We start from the raw sequence: 19747 nt of genomic DNA, 5'->3' as shown, positions 1-19747 counted from the left end.
GGTCAGTGACCACTGGGGGAGTAAGGGGGGGATTATTCCCTTCAGTGGTCATTTAGAGCACTTTTTGGTCACTTAGTTGTGATTGAAACAGGTGTAGCCAAAAACATCTTAATTGTGGCCCTAAACAATGATTCCTAAACCTGATCCTGGAGGCACCCTAACCAATCAGGTTTTCAGAATATCCACAATGAATATTCATGAGAAAGGTTTGCATGCAGTAGGGACAGTGCATGTAAATTTCTCTCATGAATATTCATTGTGGAAATCCTGAAAACCTGACTGGTTGGGGTCCTTTAGGACCAGGTTTGGGAACCACTTCCCTAGACGTTTACATTTTGTTCCATTATTGCGGAAATATGTCTCTCTTTTGGTGCTGCCCATATCCAGCCCAAAACACGCTCCCTTGAAATTTGAACAAACTGTGGAGCAAAATGTGTAAAATCAGGGTGTCGAAAATTGGAACTTGGATGATTCTGAGAGAAAAATGTCCTGCCATCTTATAATGTTTTTTTTTTACTTTCTTTTTGGAAAATAAGCTCCTTAGTGTAATTTGCAGCTAATGTTTCTGCGATATAACTTAGAAAAATACAGAACAGAAGCAGTTCCAGGATTGATTCTTAAGGTTAATAAACCTGTGTTCTTTAGTAGCATGAACTCCTTTTACCACTACCCTCTGTTGCTAATTACTGAACCCATTTCTAGTTCAGGTTATCACTTTGGGACTCACCCCTAGGCTGCTCAACATTTATATACGTCTCCTGTGTAGAACAGTCAAAAGCCTATTGAAATCTAAGTAAACCACAGCCAGTTGGAGTCCTCTAACTACATTGCTGCCAGTGGGGGGGGGGGGGGGGGGGGGGGGGGCAAGTAGGTTCCCTGGAGTCCTGCAGAACTTGCCTGGCCCTCACTATTGAAAATGTGATCGTGAAACAGCACCCACCACTGGCAGGACGGTGGGTGGACTCCCACTTAGCTTAGAGGGAACTGTAACTACTCATCCTAACCTAATTCTTTGGTCATCCTGTCAAATAAATTAAGCAGATTAATTTGACATGGGCTTCCTCTGATAAAGCATTGCTTTTCTTGGGGTATGTAACCTACCAAATAAGAATGTTCCACTATCTTTTAACAGTGATTCCATTAATTACATAACTACTGAGATCAAAGTCACTGGTAGTTGCTGGCCTCTTCCTTATTTCCACGTTTATGAAGAACATCTGCCCATCTCTAGTCCTCTGACCACCCCCCCCCCCCCCCACCCCCCGGTCTCCAAAGAATGATTGAAGAGACCTGTTAATGCAGTTGCCTGAATCATTCATAGTGCTCTTTATATCCTATTGTAGGATATGTTCCATATGGCCTAATTTTCCACTTTAAGAGAGTAATTTTATAAAACATCACCTAAATGTAAAGGGCAGAAAAGCAGTTATTTGCAGTCAATTTTACAAAGACAAAAAGATGTTGATGGTGCTCATTTTCAAAGCAGATGGACGCCTCAAAATCCCTAAAAAAAAGCCCATCTGCTAAAAGTCAGAAATTAGACATTTCACAATACATTTCATCCAAATAGCAAGGGGGTATGTTGTGGGAGTGTTTTGGGCATGATTAAGGCGGGCCCAAAAATAGGCAGTGGTTTTTGAACGGTAAGAAATGTCCATGTCTAAAATGAAAGATGTTTTTAATTAGACTTGTTTCAGTCATGTTACAAATGGATGCTCTGATTGAGCAGCTGACTACTGGAGGGATTAAGGCATGACCTCTCCTTAATCCCTCAGTGGCTGCTGTCCCCCCCACCCCAACCTCCTCTGAAAGGAAAACTGGGAAGGAAAACCAGTCTCTGTGTCAGGTGCAGGTATTATGGCCATTCTGAACAAAGTAGCAAGCAGGCCAGAGTAGTAATCTAGTGGTTAATGCAGTGGACTGTAAACCAAGGGGCACAGGTTCAAATCTCACTGTAACTCTAGTCCTTTTTTTCCTGGAGCTCCCTCCAAGAATAGAAAAATACTTACTGTACCTAAAGATATAAGACATCTACAAGCCTGAAGGCTATTGAAGTGGTGTACATTCAGGTACAGTAGGCATTTTTGTGTTCCTGGAGGGATCACATTTACAACAGAAAACAAAAAAAAGAGTTACAATGGGATCTGAACCTGCATTCTTGGTTGACTAGCCACCTTATAATCGAAAGTGATCGCTGGCCATTTCCCGACATAAATCGGGAGATGGCCGGCGATCTCGAAAAAGCGGCGAAATCAGTATAATCGAAAGCTGCGTTTTTGACAGCATCACCACTTTCCCATTGCCTCGCCGGCGAAAGTTCAAAGGGGCGTGTCGCCGGCTAAGCGAAGGCGGGACATGGGCGGGCATGGACATGGCTACCAGATGGCCGGCTTTCGCCAATAATGGAAAAAAAAACCAGCGATAAGCAGTATTTCGCCGGGTTTATGTGGTCCTTTTATTTTCACGACCAAGCCTCAAAAAGGTGCCCCAACTGACCAGATGACCACAGGAGGGAATGGGGAATGACCTCCCCGTAGTCCCCCAGTGATCACCAACCCCCTCCCACACTAAAAAAATAAAATTACAAACCTTTTTTGCCAGCCTGTATGCCAGCCTCAAATGAGGTACCCACCTCCATGACAGCAGAATGTGTTCTATCCTCCGACAGCCTTTCCCTAGTTGTGATGTGGCTCTCGGGTGAGTGTGACACCTTTTCTGTTAGGTGCACTGCAGAGTCACATCAGCAATGCATTGCGGTGGGTGTAGGGTACTGGGCTATACTCCCATGGTGCTTTTCCCCCTGCTAACTGGGTCAGAGTGTGCCCTGTTTTACTTCCGTTAGTCCATGAGGTAGTGGCCATATTTGTAAGCCAGTTTTAGATCCCTTTCATGTGTTACCCATGTTAGAGAACTTAGTTATTACCTTGAATGTTGCTGAAAGAGGGCATTGTACACCATTCTGCCAGCTTTGACCTACTGCTAATCTCAGTACCAGGAAGACTCTTTGTCAGTGGGGCACAACCTCTGATCTGCAGTTAACTGCGAGTAAACGTGCTTATTCAAATAAAGGACTTTTTCAAAGAGATTAGTCTTCAGGTGGCTAAAACTGGCTTACAAAAATGGCCACTACTGCAAGGACTACAACAGGAAACACAACAGGGCACACTCTGACCCAGTAGGCAGGGGGAAAAGCACCATGGGAGAAGAGCCTACCAACTACCAACATCGTGAGACTGTAACACAAGCTAATGAAATCACGGAGCCCAATACCCTACACCCACCACAATGCAATGCTGATGTGACCCTGTACTGCACCCGAGACCACATCTGACCCAGGGAAAGGCTGTGAGAGGATCGAACACATTCTGCTGTCATGGAGAATGTGAATGGAGAATGTACGGCATTTGAGGCTGGCATACAGGCTGGGAAAAAAGTTTTTAAAGTGGAGTTTTTTTGGTGGGAGGGGGTTAGTGACCACTGGGGGAGTCCGGGGAGGTCATCCCCGATTCCCTCCAGTGGTCATCTGGGCAGTTGGAGTACTGTTTTGGGACTTGTTCATGAAAAAAATGGGTCCAAAAAAAGTGACCCAAAATCGCGGTAAAAACACCTTTTTTTTTTTTTCGATTATCAGCTAAAGACGCCCATCTCTCCTCGGCTGATAACCACGCCCCAGTTCCGCCTCCACCATGCCTCCGACACGCCCCCGTCAACTTTATTTGTTCCCGCGACGGAGTGCAGTTGGAAACGCCCAAAATTGGCTTTCGATTATACCGATTTGGGCGCCTTTGCGAGACAAACGTCTATCTCCCGATTTAGGTCGCACTATAGGCATTTTTCTCTTTCGAACATAAGCTGGATAGTATTGCCATACTGGGACAGACCAAAGGTCCTTCAAGCCCAGCATCCTGTTTCCAACAGTGGCTAATCCAGGTCACAAATACCTGGCAAGATCCCCCAAAAAGTACAAAATATTTTATGCTGCTTATCCCAGAAATATTTCCCCCAAGTCCAATTTAATAACGGTCTATGGACTTTTCCTTTAGGAAGCCGTCCAAACCTTTTTAAAACTCTGCTAAGCTAACCGCCTTTACCACATTTTCTTGCAACGAATTCCAGAGTTGAATTACACATTGAGTGAAGAAACATTTTCTCCAATTTGTTTTAAATTTACTACTTTGTAGCTTCATCGCATGCCCCCTAGACCTAGTATTTTTGGAAAGCATAAACAGATGCTTCACGTCTACCCATTCCACTCCACTCATTATTTTATAGACCTGTATCATATCTCCCCTCAGCCGTCTTTTCTTCAAGATGAAGAGCCCCAGCTGCTTTAGCCTTTCCTCATAGGGGAGTCGTCCCATCCCCTTTATTATTTTCGTCGCCCTTCTCTGCACCTTTTCTAATTCCACTATATCCTTTTTGAGGTGCAGCGACCAGAATTGAAAATATTTGAGGTGCGGTCGCACCATGGAGCGATACAAAGGCATTATAACAACCTCATTTTTGTTTTCAATTCCTTTCCTAATAATACCTAACATTCAATTTGCTTTTTTAGCCGCCGCAGCACACTGAACAGAAGGTTTCAACGTATCATCAATTACGACACCTAGATCCCTTTCTTGGTCGGTGACTCCTAATGTGGAACCTTGCATGATGTAGCTATAATTCGGATTCCTCTTTCCCACATGCATCACTTTGCACTTGCTCACATTAAACGTCATCTGCCATTTATTTTTTTTTTATTTTTTTTTTTATTGAAATTGTTATCAAATAAACAGCTTACAAACTGCCAACATTTCAATTACAATTTGCTTTTCATTTGTTAAATTCCCCCCCTCTGATCAACCATATCTTACCCTCCCTCCCTACCCAGGTGGTGACTGAGTGTAATCATTATATTGTTCATAAAGTGTCCATATCTTATTAAAAGATAGTACGGATCCTCTTCGCATGGCTGTTAGCTTGGACATTTGGTAAAGAAAGTCTACTTTCCTAGTTACCATCTGTAAGGATGGTGTCTCTACTTGCTTCCACTTTCGAGCCAAGCCTATCTTTGCAGCTACAAAATATTGAATCGCTAGTCTGTGCTGCCAGCTTGGTATGGACGCTGGCCGGAAATGAAGCAAACAGTTCTCCGCTTTCCATGCAAATGTGCTCTGCAGTATGCTGTTAACCAGTTCAATTACAGCTTTCCAATATATCTTTACTTTCTCGCAAGTCCACCAAATGTGGTAAAATGATCCCCTTTGTCCACATTCTCTCCAACATTGCCCCGAGACTCCCGGGTACATCTTATGGAGGCGTTCAGGCGTGTAGTACCACCAATACAATATTTTAAACCCATTTTCATTCACTGATTGTGCTAGTGATGGCTTAAGTAAGTATTTGTAATTTGCTTTCCATTCTGTTTTGGTGTATGTGGTCTGTAACGCATCTTCCCACTGGGCTTGATAGCGCATCTGTGGGTTGGTGCGCCCCAGCAGGGCCAAATATATGCGAGTTATACCTCCCCTGCCTCCCCCTCTACTAATAGCTATCTCCAGATCTGTTTCGGCTAGGTCTAACTCATCTTGCGCTTTCTTTTTAATGAAGCTACGTAAGTTACAGTAATATGTGAGATCTCTTTCTTTTAGACCATACTCTTCCTGGAGCTCTTTGAATGGAAGCATTTTTCCCTCTTTCCATAACTGTCCCAGTGTGCATAACCCTGCTTGGGCCCATATCTCAAATACCTTCTCCGATTTCCCTATTGAGAATCCTGTTGCCCACCTTATAGCCGTTTGCCGATAATAATTCCTCTCAGGGAAAAGCTTCTTCCTCACTTGATACCATGTCCACATAGGATGTTTTAATCCAATGGGAATTTGTTTAATTATGGGGACCAATTCCTCCCCTGGTATCCATAAAATGTCCCCAATTGCTCTCCTACCCAACCATGCTCTTTCCCAATGTAACCATTTCTTAGTTGCTCCAGGGGACCATTCTGCCAAAATACGAAGTTGTGCTGCTTGATAATATAAGTAAAAATTTGGTACCCCCATTCCTCCTCTCTCCCAAGTTTGGTACATCATAGTTCGCCGTACTCTTGGTGGGCGTTTTTTCCATATATATGCGAATATTTTGCGATTGAGTTTTGCAAAAAAGCTATTGGGGATTGGAATTGGAATTGCCATGAATAAATACAACAATTTCGGGAGCAGCATCATTTTAATCGCATTAATACGTCCTTTCCAGGAGACATTAAGTCCTTCCCACTTATCTAATTCGCTAAATAATTCTTCAACTTTTTGGGGAAAGTTAGCTGCAAATAGTCCCTCTATTTGTGTTGTTACCTGTATTCCCAAATATCGTATGGATTTTGTCGCCCATACAAAAGGGAAGGCGGCCTTAAGGGCCTCCAGTTCCTCAGGTGGTACCGTGAGATTAAGGAAGATCGACTTGTCTAGATTGGGTTTAAATCCCGATAATTGCCCATATCTTGCTAAATGTGCTACTATCCTCTCTACCGCTTTCAGTGGATTCGAGACTGTCATCAGAATATCATCGGCAAACAGCATAAGTTTATGTTCCCTTAAGCCCCTCACCACCCCTGTCACCTCTCTATCTTTCCTAATCATATTGGCCAATGGTTCCAATGACAGGGCAAACAGCAGTGGTGACATTGCACATCCCTGTCTGGTTCCCCGCCAAAGGTTAAATGTTTTTGTGTATGTCCCATTGACCTTTATGGTGGCCATTGGTGTCTGATATAGTAAGCGTAACCAGCTCAAAAACCTCCCATCGATACCTATTCGTTGTAATGTTGCAAATAGAAACGACCAGTCCACGCGGTCAAACGCTTTTTCTGCGTCTATTGATAGTAGTACCGCCGGGGTCTGGTCGTCTCTCACCTGTTGAATAATATGCATTAGACACCTTATATTGTCAAAGGTCTAGCGCCCCTCTATAAATCCCGCCTGATCTGTATGTACAACCCCTGGTAGTTGCTTCTGTAACCTTCGGGCCAAGATTTTTGTGAAAATCTTATAATCCACATTTAGGAGTGATATTGGTCTGTAAGAGCTACATAATTTCGGGTTTTTCCCTGGTTTTAGTATTAAAGTTATCGCTGCCAGTCTCCAGGTGTCTGGTAGCTTCTGCAAGTCTTCCAGTGCATTAAAGAGTTTCTGTAATACTGGTATAAGGTGTCTACTAAATAATTTATAAAATCTTGTGGGGAATCCATCAGGGCCAGGAGCTTTACCATTTGCCATATCTGTTATTGCCCACCCTATCTCCTCCGCTGTGATGGGTGCGGATAATTGGGTCGACCCCCCTCTCCCTATCTGAGGTAATTCTGCCTCTTGCAAGTATTTCTCTATTTCATCTAATTCAGGCGTTTGTTCTGGTTCATATAGATTGGTGAAGTGAGCAAGAAATGCCTCATGTATGTGTTCAAGTTGTGAGATATAGCCCCCTTCTGCCGTTTGTATACCCCCTATATAATTGCGTTGAGACATTTTTTTTAGCTTACATGCTAGTAGCCTACCCGCTTTGTCTCCAAACTCGAAATTTTCCTGCTGTGCTATTTGCAGTTTGACAGCTAAATCTACCATCTGTAACTCATTCAGCTTTAATCTCAATTCCTGCATTTTTGACAGTTCTTTAGTGTCTTTGGGGTCTTTTTTATGTTGTTGCTCAAGCTGCCGTAATTCTGTTCTAATATTATCTTCCTGTGCTGCTCGTTCTTTTGTCAGATGGGTTCTCAACGCTATTAATTTCCCTCGGAGCACTGCTTTAAGCCCCTCCCACACAAATTGTGGGTGGATCTCTCCCACATCATTATATTCCAGATATTCCAGAATATATTTCTCTATTACCGGGATATTTTTAGTGTCCAATAGAAGTGCCTCGTCCATCCGCCAATATCTGGCGCCCACCTGTCGGGCCCCCGCCATTAACTCTAGGACCACTGGGGCATGGTCAGACCAGGTACGAGGTTCAATATATGTTTCCCGTGTTCTATTTACCACTATCACATCTCCCATCCATCCATCTATTCTAGAATATGTTTTATATTGGGAAGAGTAATATGTGTAATCTCTTTCTTGGCCATGCTTGGTTCTCCATATATCTGTTAGGCCCCATCTAGCCATGAATCTCCTCCATATTTTCCTGTCTGATTTAGCATATACTGCCTGGCCTGTGGAGTTATCTAAGTGTGGTTGGATTGTGAGATTAAAATCTCCACCCATTATTAGGTGACCTTGCAAGTGCTTTTGTATTTGCTGTTCTACTTTTTCCACAAACAATCCTTGTCCCGTGTTTGGTGCATAAACATTAACAATTGTATATTGAACATTATACAGTGATACTAACATTATCAAATATCTACCTTCTACATCTTTTATAACCTTACTAACCTCCCAAGGTAGTGCGCTAGACAACGCTATTAACACCCCCCTCTGTTTTGAATTGCTTGTACAAGATGAGAAATATATAGTGGGGTATCGTTTATGGCACACTAACTTCTCATAATCTTTTTTCAGGTGTGTCTCTTGTAAGAGTACCACATCTGCGTTTAAGCGCACCATTTCTTTGAATGTTAATTGGCGTTTCGTAGGTGAGTTCAAGCCCCGCACATTAAATGTTACACATTTGAACACTTTATCCCCCAACATCAATCCATAAGTCATTACTTATACACCACCTTTCCCTCCCTCCTCCCCCCCTCCCCCCTCCCTCCTTTCCCCATAACCTGATATAGCACATCTCTATTGCAATCGAGATCATGCCTATAATGGTGTGGACTTCCGGTCCCGTTTACTTTTCCAGCCTGCTCAATTTGTTTGATCCTTCTTTGTTGCTCAGTGTGATCTAGCCCGATCCAGTTTATCATATTATTAACACCTCATGTGTTATCTTTGTATTCCAAGTGTGATTGCTCTTTCACGGGCCTTTCTCTGGTATTATTGTCTGCTCTGACGCTTGTCTCCGCAGCCTTCCCCGACCTTTTGAGACTCTCTGCCACTTCTGCTTGACATTTCTTTGAAATCCTGACGATGGTTTTGGTGTCGATGTTTTATCCATCTTTTCCTGACCCAAATATTCATGAGCCTCTTCTAGCGATGCCACCTTGCGTTGTTTGCCTTCTTTATAAAATGTTAGGGCAAACGGATGTTGCCATCTGTATTTTATTCCTTCTGCTCTAAGCTTCTCCGTCAGCGGGCGCAGTTCTCCACGCCGTTTTAAGGTGGTAGCTGCTAGGTCTTGAAACAGTTCAATGGGGTATGTCTCCCATGTGATTGGGCTGGCCACTCTAGCTTGGTGCATGACTTCTTCTTTCACTTTGAACTCCGAGAAGCAGGCCACAATATCTTTTGGCGTATTTGCCTTTCTTGACCCCAACGCCCGATGTGCTCGTTCTAGTCGAATAGTTTCTGGGGCTATTGGATGGTCAGATGTGGAGAGAAGTTGGGCTGCTATTGCTTGCACTACTTTTTCACAATTATTATATTCAGGCAGATCCGGTAGGCCTCGCACTCTAATGTTGGAGCGTCGGCTTCTATTTTCAAGGTCTTCCACCTTGTCCGTCAGAAATTTCATATCCGATTGGTGTTCTGCCACATGTTTCTCTACTTCATTTAAAGTTTCTGCATGTTCTTCTAGCCCCATTTCTACCTCATTGACACGGCTCCCCAGGTCTTTGATTTCTTCCCTCAAATCCGCGCTCAGTTGCGCGAAATCTTGGCGCATCTCTTTTATATCTTTTTTTATATCCTGGAGCCAAGTACTTAATTGGTCCCATTTGTCCGGCGGGACCTCGTTTTGTCCTTCAGTTTCTCTCTCTCTCTGGCTCACCGGCGAATTCGGGCTAGATGCGTACTCTTGGCCTTCGTGCTCTCCGGCCGGAATCTCTGACGCACGTTCCCGTTGGCGGTAAGCGAAGTTCGCCAAATCTGCCTTTTTGAGTTTTGTATCGGCCATCTTACAAATCGCGGTGCTATCGCTTCACTCTCTCGTAGCTTCCACCGTCATCTGCCATTTAGACGCCCAGTCTCCCAGTCTCGTAAGGTCTGGGTGTTTACAAAATGCCTGGCAGTGGTTGTAGCGTCGCTACGCAGACTGGGGGTGCATGTGTTCCCTTACCTCGACGATTGGCTGGTGAAGAACACCTCCGAGTCAGGAGCTCTACAGTCCATGCAGATGACTATTCAACTCCTGGAGCTACTAGGATTTGTTCTAAATTATCCAAAGTCCCATCTTCTTCCAGTTCAAAAACTAGAATTCATAGGAGCTCTGCTGGATTCACAGGCGGCTCATGCCTATCTCCCCGAGGCAAGGGCAGACAACCTTCTGTCGCTTGCTTCCATGGCCAGAGCATCTCAACAGATCACAGCTCGGCAGATGTTGAGACTTCTGGGCCATATGACCTCCACAGTTCATGTAACTCCCAAGGCCCACCTTCATATGACATTGGCTCAATGGACCCTAGCTTCCCAGTGGTGTCAAATGACTGGGAATCTAGAAGATGTGATCCAGCTGTCCACCAATTTTTCACAACTCCCTTCGGTGGTGGACGATTCGATCCAATTTGACCTTGGGACGCCCCTTCCAAATTCCTCAGCCACAAAAAGTGCTGACAATGGATGCATCCCTCCTGGGGTGGGGAGCACATGTCGATGGGCTCCACACTCAAGGACTTTGGTCTCTCCAGGAAACAGGTCTTCAGATCAATCTCCTGGAGTTACGAGCGGTCTGGAACACTCTGAAGGCTTTCAGAGATCGGCTGTCCAATCAAATTATTCAAATTCGGACAGACAATCAGGTTGCCATGTACTACAACAACAAGCAGGGGGGCACCAGATCTCGCCCCGTGTCGGGAAGCTGTCCGGATGTGGCTTTGGGCGCGCCAGCACGGCATGCTTCTCCAAGCCACGTATCTGGCAGGCGTAAACAACAGTCTGGCCAACAGATTGAGCAGGATAATGTAACCTCAAGAGTGGTCGCTCAACTCGAGTGTAGTACGCAAGATCTTCCGAGCGTGGGTCACCCCCTGTGTAGTACGCAAGATCTTCCGAGCGTGGGTCACCCCCTTGGTGGATCTTTTTGCCACTCAGCTCAATCACAAGGTCCCTCAGTTCTGTTCCAGACTTCAGGCCCATGACAGACTAGCGTCAGATGCTTTTCTCCTGCATTGGGGGAAGGGCCTTCTGTTTGCTTATCCTCCCATACCTATGGTGGGGAAGACTTTGCTGAAACTCAAGCAAGACCGCGGAACCATGATTCTGGTTGCGCCTTTTTGGCCACGTCAGATTTGGTTCCCTCTTCTTCTGGAGTTGCCCTCTGAAGAACCATGGAGATTGGAGTGTTTTCCAACCCTCATCACTTAGAACGAGGGATCTCTTCTGCATCCCAACCTCCAGTCTCTGGCTCTCACGGCCTGGATATTGAGAGCGTAGATTTCGCTTCCTTGGGTCTTTCTGAGGGTGTCTTCCGAGTCTTGCTTGCTTCCAGGAAAGATTCCACAAAGAGGTGTTACTGTTTCAAATTGTATGGTGTGACAGCAAGGCCCTCATTCTTGTCCTACACAGGCCTTGCTTGAATACCTTCTACACTTGTCAGAGTCTGGTCTCAAGACCAACTCTATAAAAGTTCATCTTAGTGCAATTAGTGCTTTTCATTATCGTGTAGAGGGTAAGCCTATCTCTGGACAGCCTTTAGTTGTTCGATTCATGAGAGGTTTGCTTTTGTCAAAGCCCCCTGTCAAACCTCCACCAGTGTCATTGGATCTCAATGTCGTTCTCACCCAGCTGATGAAACCTCCTTTTGAGCCACTGGATTTCTGCCATCTGAAGTATTTGACCTGGAAGGTCATTTTCTTGGTGGCGGTTACTTCAGCTCGTAGAGTCAGTGAGCTTCAGGCCTTGGTAGCCCATGCTTCCTATACTAAGTTTCATCATAATAGTCCTCTGCACGCACCCTAAGTTCTTGCCGAAGATGGTGTCGGAGTTCCATCTTAACCAGTCAGTTGTCTTGCCAACATGCTTTCCCCATCCTCATACCCGCCCTGCTGAACGTCAGTTGCACACATTGGACTGCAAGAGAGCATTGGCCTTCTATGTGGAGTGGACAAGTTCCTTTAGACAGTCCGCCCAAATGTTTGTTTGTTTCGATCCCAACAGAAGGGGAGTTCCTGTCGGGAAACGCACCATTTCCAATTGGCTAGCAGATTGCATTTCCTTCACTTATGCCCAAGCTGGGCTGACTCTTGAGGGTCATGTCACGGCTCATAGTGTTAGAGCCATGGCAGCGTCAGTGTCCCACTTGAAGTCAGCCACTATAGAAGAGATTTGTAAGGCTGCGACGTGGTCATCAATCCACACATTCACATCTCACTACTGCCTTCAGCAGGATACCCAACGGGACAGTCGGTTTGGGCAGTCAGTGCTGCAGAATCTGTTTGGGGTTTAGAATCCAACTCCACCCCCCTAGGCCCATTTTTATTCTGTTCCAGGCTGCACTCTCAGTTAGTTGTTTCTTTGTAGGTCAATCCTTGTTATGTCCTCGCCATTGCGAGGTCCAGTTGACTTTTCTTTGTTGTTTTGAGTGAGCCTGGGGGCATAGGCGCCCAGTATAAGAGGCTTGAGAGGCTATGCCTCCCCAGCCACAGCAGGATGGATCAGCTGTTTCTATAGAAATGCTAAATAGTATTAGTAGTAGTTCTCCTGCCAGTCCTGCTGCTCTGGGGGGTTTAAATAGCTGCAGTGAACGCCATCTCTAGCCTTGTGTATAACCAGTTGCAATTTGATTATCTTACTGCTGGGAGAGCAGGGCAGGGGGGTTGGCTGGAGGTGTCCTGGGTTGCCAGGGAGATATTTAACTAGGATCATGAATTCCTGCACATGAGCAGTTCACACCAAAGAGACTTGCACTGACCCCTGAAATTCTAAAAGTGCTAAAAATAAGTTTTAAAAGTATTTGCATTAAATCTAATTGCAGAATTTAGGTGCTAGTAAGTGGGATTGGTATGCTATGTACTCAAATTTGCTCAAGCCATATGCAAATTAGTCCATTTTTGGGAGGTTCTCATTTGCATATTTATGGGTAAAACTTGTTGGAAATGTTTACAGCCTTAATGTTAGGGCATGGCTCTGATAAAAAAATGTGAACTTTGATCCAAAAACGAAGGGTTTAGCTAGTGTTTTTGACTAAAAATTTCCATTAGAGTGTCTGTATGTTAATCTGCATTCAAATAGAGCTCTCTGATTGGATGAGCAGCTGCTGTTAGAAAATCTGCCCGGGAACAGAGAGGAGAGGAGAGAATCAATGGGTGGGTGGGTGTGGATGGCTGGAGGGGGGGCAGGGGAGAGGAGAGAATCAATGGGTGGGTATGGATGGCTGGAGGGGGGGGCAGGGGATCGAGGACAAGAAATGAAGAAGAAAGGCAGAAAGTAAAGAAATAAATGGAAAGGAAGCCCTGGAAATGGAGTTAAGAGGACAGATAGCAGCAGAATCGGATACTGAGCCAGCATGATCAGAAAAACAAAGTCACCAGACAACAAAGGTAGAAAAGATCATTTTATTTTCATTATAGTGTTTGGAATATGTCCACTTTGAGAATCAGGTGCTTAACATTAAATGTTTATATTTATTTACTTATGTATGGCATTTTATCCCACATTAAACATGAATTAGGATGTTTTGTGGCTCTACATGAGAATTGTGATATTATGATCCTTGTTTCATATTGTTGACGGTCTGCATTTTCCGTATGGGTGGTATATTGGTGTATTAGGTTCTGCCCAGTGTAATATTTATGGTACAGTAAGGTTCTGAGTGTGTTTTTGCACAAAGTTGTGCATAGTGTTTTGTAGTTGAGCGATTGTGGTTAGTATATGCTTTGAGCAACCACTTTATTCTTTGACATATGATACATATCTAATATCTAAATTTAATAAAAGGTATTAATTGTGACTTTTATTTTTATTTATTTTTTCTGTGTGTTATCAGACAATTATGGATTTAAGCTCCACCCCTGGCCTCACCCCTAACCCCGCCCTCTTTAGCCTCTCCAAACAGTTGGGCCACCGACTGCCTGTGCCTGGGGGCTAGGGATACCTAGTCATGAGAACAAGCAGCCTGCTTGTCCTTGGAGAAAATGAAGATACATACCTGTAGCAGGTATTGTCCGAGGACAGCAGGCTGATTGTTCTCATATACCCGCCCACCTCCCCTTTGGAGTTGTCCTTTTTTTCTCTTTGCTTTCTTATTGAACTGATCGGGACTCTCGCACTATGGGCGGGAAGATGGCCGCGCGCCTGAAGGCTGTAGCAAACTTTTGTTGCTAGGAAGATTTCCGTTCCTCGGGGCTACCGTGGAAGTCACCCAGTCGTGAGAACAATCAGCCTGCTGTCCTCAGAGAATACCTGCTACAGGTATGTATCTTCATTTTACCCCTCGGTCATCTAGCGGTCCAACCGATTCTTTTGCCGGCTTCCTACTTTTAATATACCTTAAAAAGTTTTTACTATGTGTTTTTGCCTCCAACGCAATCTTTTTTTCAAAGTCCCTCTTTGCCTTCCTTATCAGCGCTTTGCATTTGACTTGACATTCCTTATGCTGTTTCTTATTATTTTCAGTCTGTTCCTTCTTCCATTTTCTGAAGGATTTTCTTTTAGTTCTAATAGCTTCCTGCACCTCACTTTTTAACCATGCCGGCTGTCGTTTGGTCTTCTGTCCTCCTTTTTTAATACACGGAATATATTTGGCTTGGGCTTCCAGGATGGTGGTGTTTTTGAACAGCATCCACACCTGATGTAAATTTTTGACCCTCGAAGCCGCTCCTCTAAGTTTTTTTTTTTCCACCATTCTTCTCATTTTATCATAGTCTCCTTTTTTAAAGTTAAATGCTAACGTATTGGATTTCCTGTATATACTTACTTCAAAGCTAATATGAAATTTGATCATATTATGATCACTGTTATCAAGCGACTCCAGCACCATTACCTCCCGCACCAGATCGTGTGCTCCACTAAGGACTAGGTCTAGAATTTTTCCTTCTCTTGTCGGCTACTGTACCTGCTGCTCCATAAAGCAGTCCTTGATTTTGTCAAGGAATTTTACCTCCTTAGCATGCCTCGATGTTACATTTACCCAGTCAATATCGGGGTAATTGAAATCACCCATTATTATTGTGTTGCCCAGTTTGTTTGCTTCCCTAATTTCCTTTAACATTTCTACATCTGTCTGTTCATCCTGGCCAGGCGGATGGTAGTACACTCCTATCACTATCCTTTTCCCCTTTACACATGGAATTTCAATCCATAGGGATTCCAAGATGTGTTTTGTTTCCTGCAGAATTTTCAATCTATTTGATTCAAGGCTCTCCTTAACATACAATGCTACCCCTCCACCAATTCGATCCACTCTATCGCTACGATATAATTTGTACCCCGTTTTGACAGTGTCCCACTGGTTATCCTCCTTCCACCAGGTCTTAGAGATGTCTATTATATCTAATTTTTCATTTAGTGCAATGTATTCTAACTCTCCCATCTTAGTTCTTAGGCTTCTAGCATTCGCATATACATATTTCAAACTATGTTTGTTCCTATTTACATCATGCTCAGTACTTGACAGTATTAATTTGCAATCTTTTGCCTGATTTTTATTTTTATTTAAGGACACCTGATCTACTACAGTCTCTTTTGCTACCTCACTATCGGGATACCCTATCTTCCCTGTTTTGGTGATATCTTTGAAAGATACCTTATCTCGAACCATGCACTTTTGAGCGACTGTCGGCCTTCCCCCAGTTTCTAGTTTAAAAGCTGCTCTGTCTCCTTTTTAAATGCTGATGCCAGCAGCCTGGTCCCACCCTGGTTAAGGTGGAGCCCATCCTTTCGGAATAGGCTCCCCCTTCCCCAGAATGTTGCCCAGTTCCTAACAAATCTAAAACCCTCCTCCCTGCACCATCATCTAATCTTCGCATTGAGACTCTGGAGCTCTGCCTGTATCTTGGGCCCTGCGCATGGAATGGGTAACACTTCAGAAAATGCTACCCTAGAGGTTCTGGATTTGAGCTTTCTACCTAAGAGCCTAAATTTGGCTTCCAGAACCTCTCTCCCACATTTTCCTATGCCATTGGTACCTACATGTACCAAAACAGCCGGCTCCTCCCTAGGACTATCTAAAATTGTATCTAGGTGACGCGTGAGGTCCACCACCTTCGCACCAGGCAGGCAAGTCACCAGGTGATCCTCACGTCCACCAGCCACCCAGCTATCTATATGCCCAATGATCGAATCACCAACTACAACAGCTGTCCTAACCCTTCTCTCCTGGGCAGCACTTGGAGACATATCCTCGTTGTGAGAGGATAGTACATTCCCTGGTGGGCAGGTCCTGGCTACAGGAGTACTTCCTACTTCACCAGGGTGATGCTCTCCTTCTAGGAGACCTCCCTCCTCCAAGATAGCACAAGGGTTACCAGACTGGAGGTGGGACTTCTCTACAACATCCTTGTAGGTCTCCTCTATGTACCTCCTCAGCTCCACCAAGTCTGCTACTCTAGCCTCAAGAGAACGAGAATGGACATGTTCTCTGAGAGTTAGGAGCTCTTTGCATCTGGCACACACGTATGACATCTCACCAACTGGGATATAATCATAAATGTGACAGTCAATGCAAAAGACTGGCAAGGACAAATCAAGATCAGGTCTACATATGAATTATCACATGTAATGAGTTAATCTTGTTGGGCAGACTGGATGGACCACACAGGTCTTTATCTGCCATCATCTGCGTTACTATATAAGGATGTCCTCACGTATTTTCGAACAGGAAATCTAATGTATTTCCTGTTTTAAAACTGCTTTGAGACATTATGAGCAGGATGTCCAAATTCTGACTTGGATGTTCTTGTAACAGTGTCCCTCTAAGTGTCTTTATAAAATACTAGCACAAATTCTGCAGAGTAAAACCTAGGTTGAGGTTGATGATATTTACAAATGTTTGGGAGCAGGCAAAAATGTTCCCCTGAATGAGCCCACTCTAAAGCTATATACAACTATGAACCTAATTGTACCGCACATATTTTCACACATGAGATAATTATTTTAGAAGAGGCCTTGTAAGAACATATACTATCATATAACATGCAAAAAAAAATCCTATGTTAAAATTACATTCGCAGTGTGTAGTACTATGTAAACCCTCTCTCTTCTCTAAATGGACTGTTATCTATCATTACCATGTCTTTTTACTTTTTCTCCAATCACTTCTTTAGTGAGTATGCCTTCTTTTTTAGTCTATTCTATATGCACTCTTCCTGTTTACTTCTCAGCCTTACAGTCCTACCTCTGTACTTTTTCCGTTCACTAATATATATCTAATATTTTAATATTTATTTATTTGGACTTTGCTCACACCTTTTTCAGTAGTAGCTCAAGGTGAGTTACATTCAGGTACACTGGATCTCTGTCCCAGGAGGGCTCACAATCTAAGTTTGTACCTGAGGCAATGGAGGGTTAAGTGGCTTGCCCAAGATCACAAGGAGCAGCAGTGGGATTTGAACAGACCACCTCTGGATTGCAAGACCGGTGCTCTAACCACTAGGCCACTCCTCCACTTTGGTGGTTCTTTGTTTGATGTCTACTCCACAAGCCCTCCCCCTCATTATTTGCATACCTCGTTACACAATTCCTCACCTATGCACACAGGTCAACAATGTGAGCATAGGTAGGTTGGCTTGTGGATAGATATGCATGGAGCAGTGTCAGGGTTGGGTGAGGGTGTGGCTTGCTGTGCAGCAAAACCACATAGTTCACCATTTGCTTAAATACAGGAATCTCCTCCATTGATATATCAATGGCTCTTCATTAGTATACACATAAAGGTCTTGTCACTTTCCTTTATTGTCTTAGCTACAGTAGTATTCACATCCCTGTACATTTTTCATGTTCTGCTGCCTAAAAAGTACAATTTAAAATGCATTAAAATAAGTTTGTTTGTCTGATCTATACAACATACCATACACTTTCACTGTGCATACCTTTAAATGCCTTTATGGTGAACAACTTTCAAAGAACTATTTTTATCTGAGTAAGTTGAAAATTGTCTTCTCTATGCCCTTTTTTTTTACAGGATGGTTCTGATAGGGTATTGTGGGACAGTGGTTGTTGAGTTTATTTATCAAAATCTCAGGATAGGGCTGCCGTATTGGCTTGAAATTTAACTGGGGTGGCGGGGGGGAGGCAAGGCTGAAGTTCATCAAGGGTGCCGTATATCCTTGCACCAGCCCCTGTATCTGTTGCCAGTTAGGAAACCCCTTGAAGAGAGCCCAGGATCTCTATGTTCCTACTGATTCTACATTATTTATTTATTGGGATTTATTAACTGCCTTTATGAAGAGATTCACCCATGGTGGTATACAGTAGGTACAGTTAAAAATCAAACTTACAATTTTGTTAGCATAGTAATAGTACAATGAACAAGTAAAGACATAGACAGAATGAAAGAGGAAAGTTTGAAATAACAATGGAGTATCTAGTAAGCACACAATTACAACATTCTACTATCATTACTATGATACTAATGCTTTTTTACTATACAGCTTACCACATAGCTGAGGGGCCAAGTGCAGATATATACATGGGAACAATATATATATTAGGATGATTCAGTCATTATCCGATGACCTGTGCCTGTTTACTTTCTCATACTATATTTTACTTTTGCAGGCATGATATCTCTCTTATGTATAGTGACTGGGATACTTGGAGACTGTGAAAATATAAGGATTCTCAACAAGAAACTACAGTACACGAATCGGTTGGAGTACATGGTAATGTGTTTCAGCAAAGTAGTGTTGGGACTGAGCCAATGTGCACAGTAATTGCTCACTCTCTAGGGCACCTGCTATAAACAGCACTCTTTCAGGGGCAGAGGGAAGAAAAATAGGTATAGGCCCAAAATGCCAAGGGTCTCAAAATCCAGTTTTTTGAAGACCACTCCTAAAGCTGATTATCAGGCTAAATATACTTTGTTTTACTGACTTAATACCATTTTTAATGGAATAGTTGACAAGAAATTTAAATATAGGGAGAAATAACAGGTTATATAACAGTAGAAAGGAGAAGCGTAGAAGGTAAAGATAAAGAGGAAGTAAGAATGAAGAGAAGATTCAATTTTTGCTTGAAGAAACAAGAGGGAGCAGGGATAAAGGCCTACGTCAGCAGAACAACTGGTGGTTTAGTCACGTAAAAAAGCCTGCAAAAACCATGTTTTCATACCTTGTTTAAAGAGGGCTTAAAAGCAAGGCAGCATTAGGTGAACTAGGCAGTTTCTTAGGGTGGCAGCTTCATGGTGGAGGGGAGAGGGGAACATAAGAATAGCCTACTGGGTCAGACTAATGGTCCATCTAGCCCAATATCCTGCTTCCAACAGTGGCCATTCCATGTCACAAGCACCTGGCAGAAACCCAATTAGTAGCAGCATTCCAAGCTAACACTCTCAGGGCAAGCAGTGGCTTCCCCCATGTCCATCTCAATAACAAACTATGGACTTTTCCTCCAGGAACTTGTCCAAACCTCTTTTAATCCCAGATAGGCTAACCGCTGTTACCAGAGCTTAACTATTCTTTGAGTGAAAAAATATTTCCTCCTATTTGTTTTAAAAGTATTTCCTTGTAATTTCATCAAGTGCCCCTTGGTCTTTGTACTTTCTGAAAAGTGAAAAATCGATTCATTTCTACTCATTCTACACC

The 19747-nt window shown here is 43.6% G+C and overlaps 1 protein-coding gene across 5 annotated transcripts in view; it reads left to right on the top strand.

Moving 5' to 3' along the window:
• IL34 (interleukin 34) overlaps positions 1 to 19747 on the top strand; it is a 144940-nt gene that overhangs the window by 71469 nt on the left and 53724 nt on the right. For all 5 annotated transcript variants that reach the window (XM_030203604.1, XM_030203600.1, XM_030203601.1 and 2 more), the window contains exon 3: positions 18723 to 18826. In XM_030203604.1, the coding sequence (XP_030059464.1) occupies positions 18723 to 18826 (104 nt within the window). The remainder of the gene's footprint in view (positions 1 to 18722; positions 18827 to 19747) is intronic.

Source organism: Microcaecilia unicolor, chromosome 5, assembly GCF_901765095.1.
Source record: "Microcaecilia unicolor chromosome 5, aMicUni1.1, whole genome shotgun sequence".
Classification (NCBI taxonomy): domain Eukaryota; kingdom Metazoa; phylum Chordata; class Amphibia; order Gymnophiona; family Siphonopidae; genus Microcaecilia; species Microcaecilia unicolor.
Note: the sequence above shows the minus strand (reverse complement) of the source record. Positions and strands in the feature narration are given on the sequence as shown.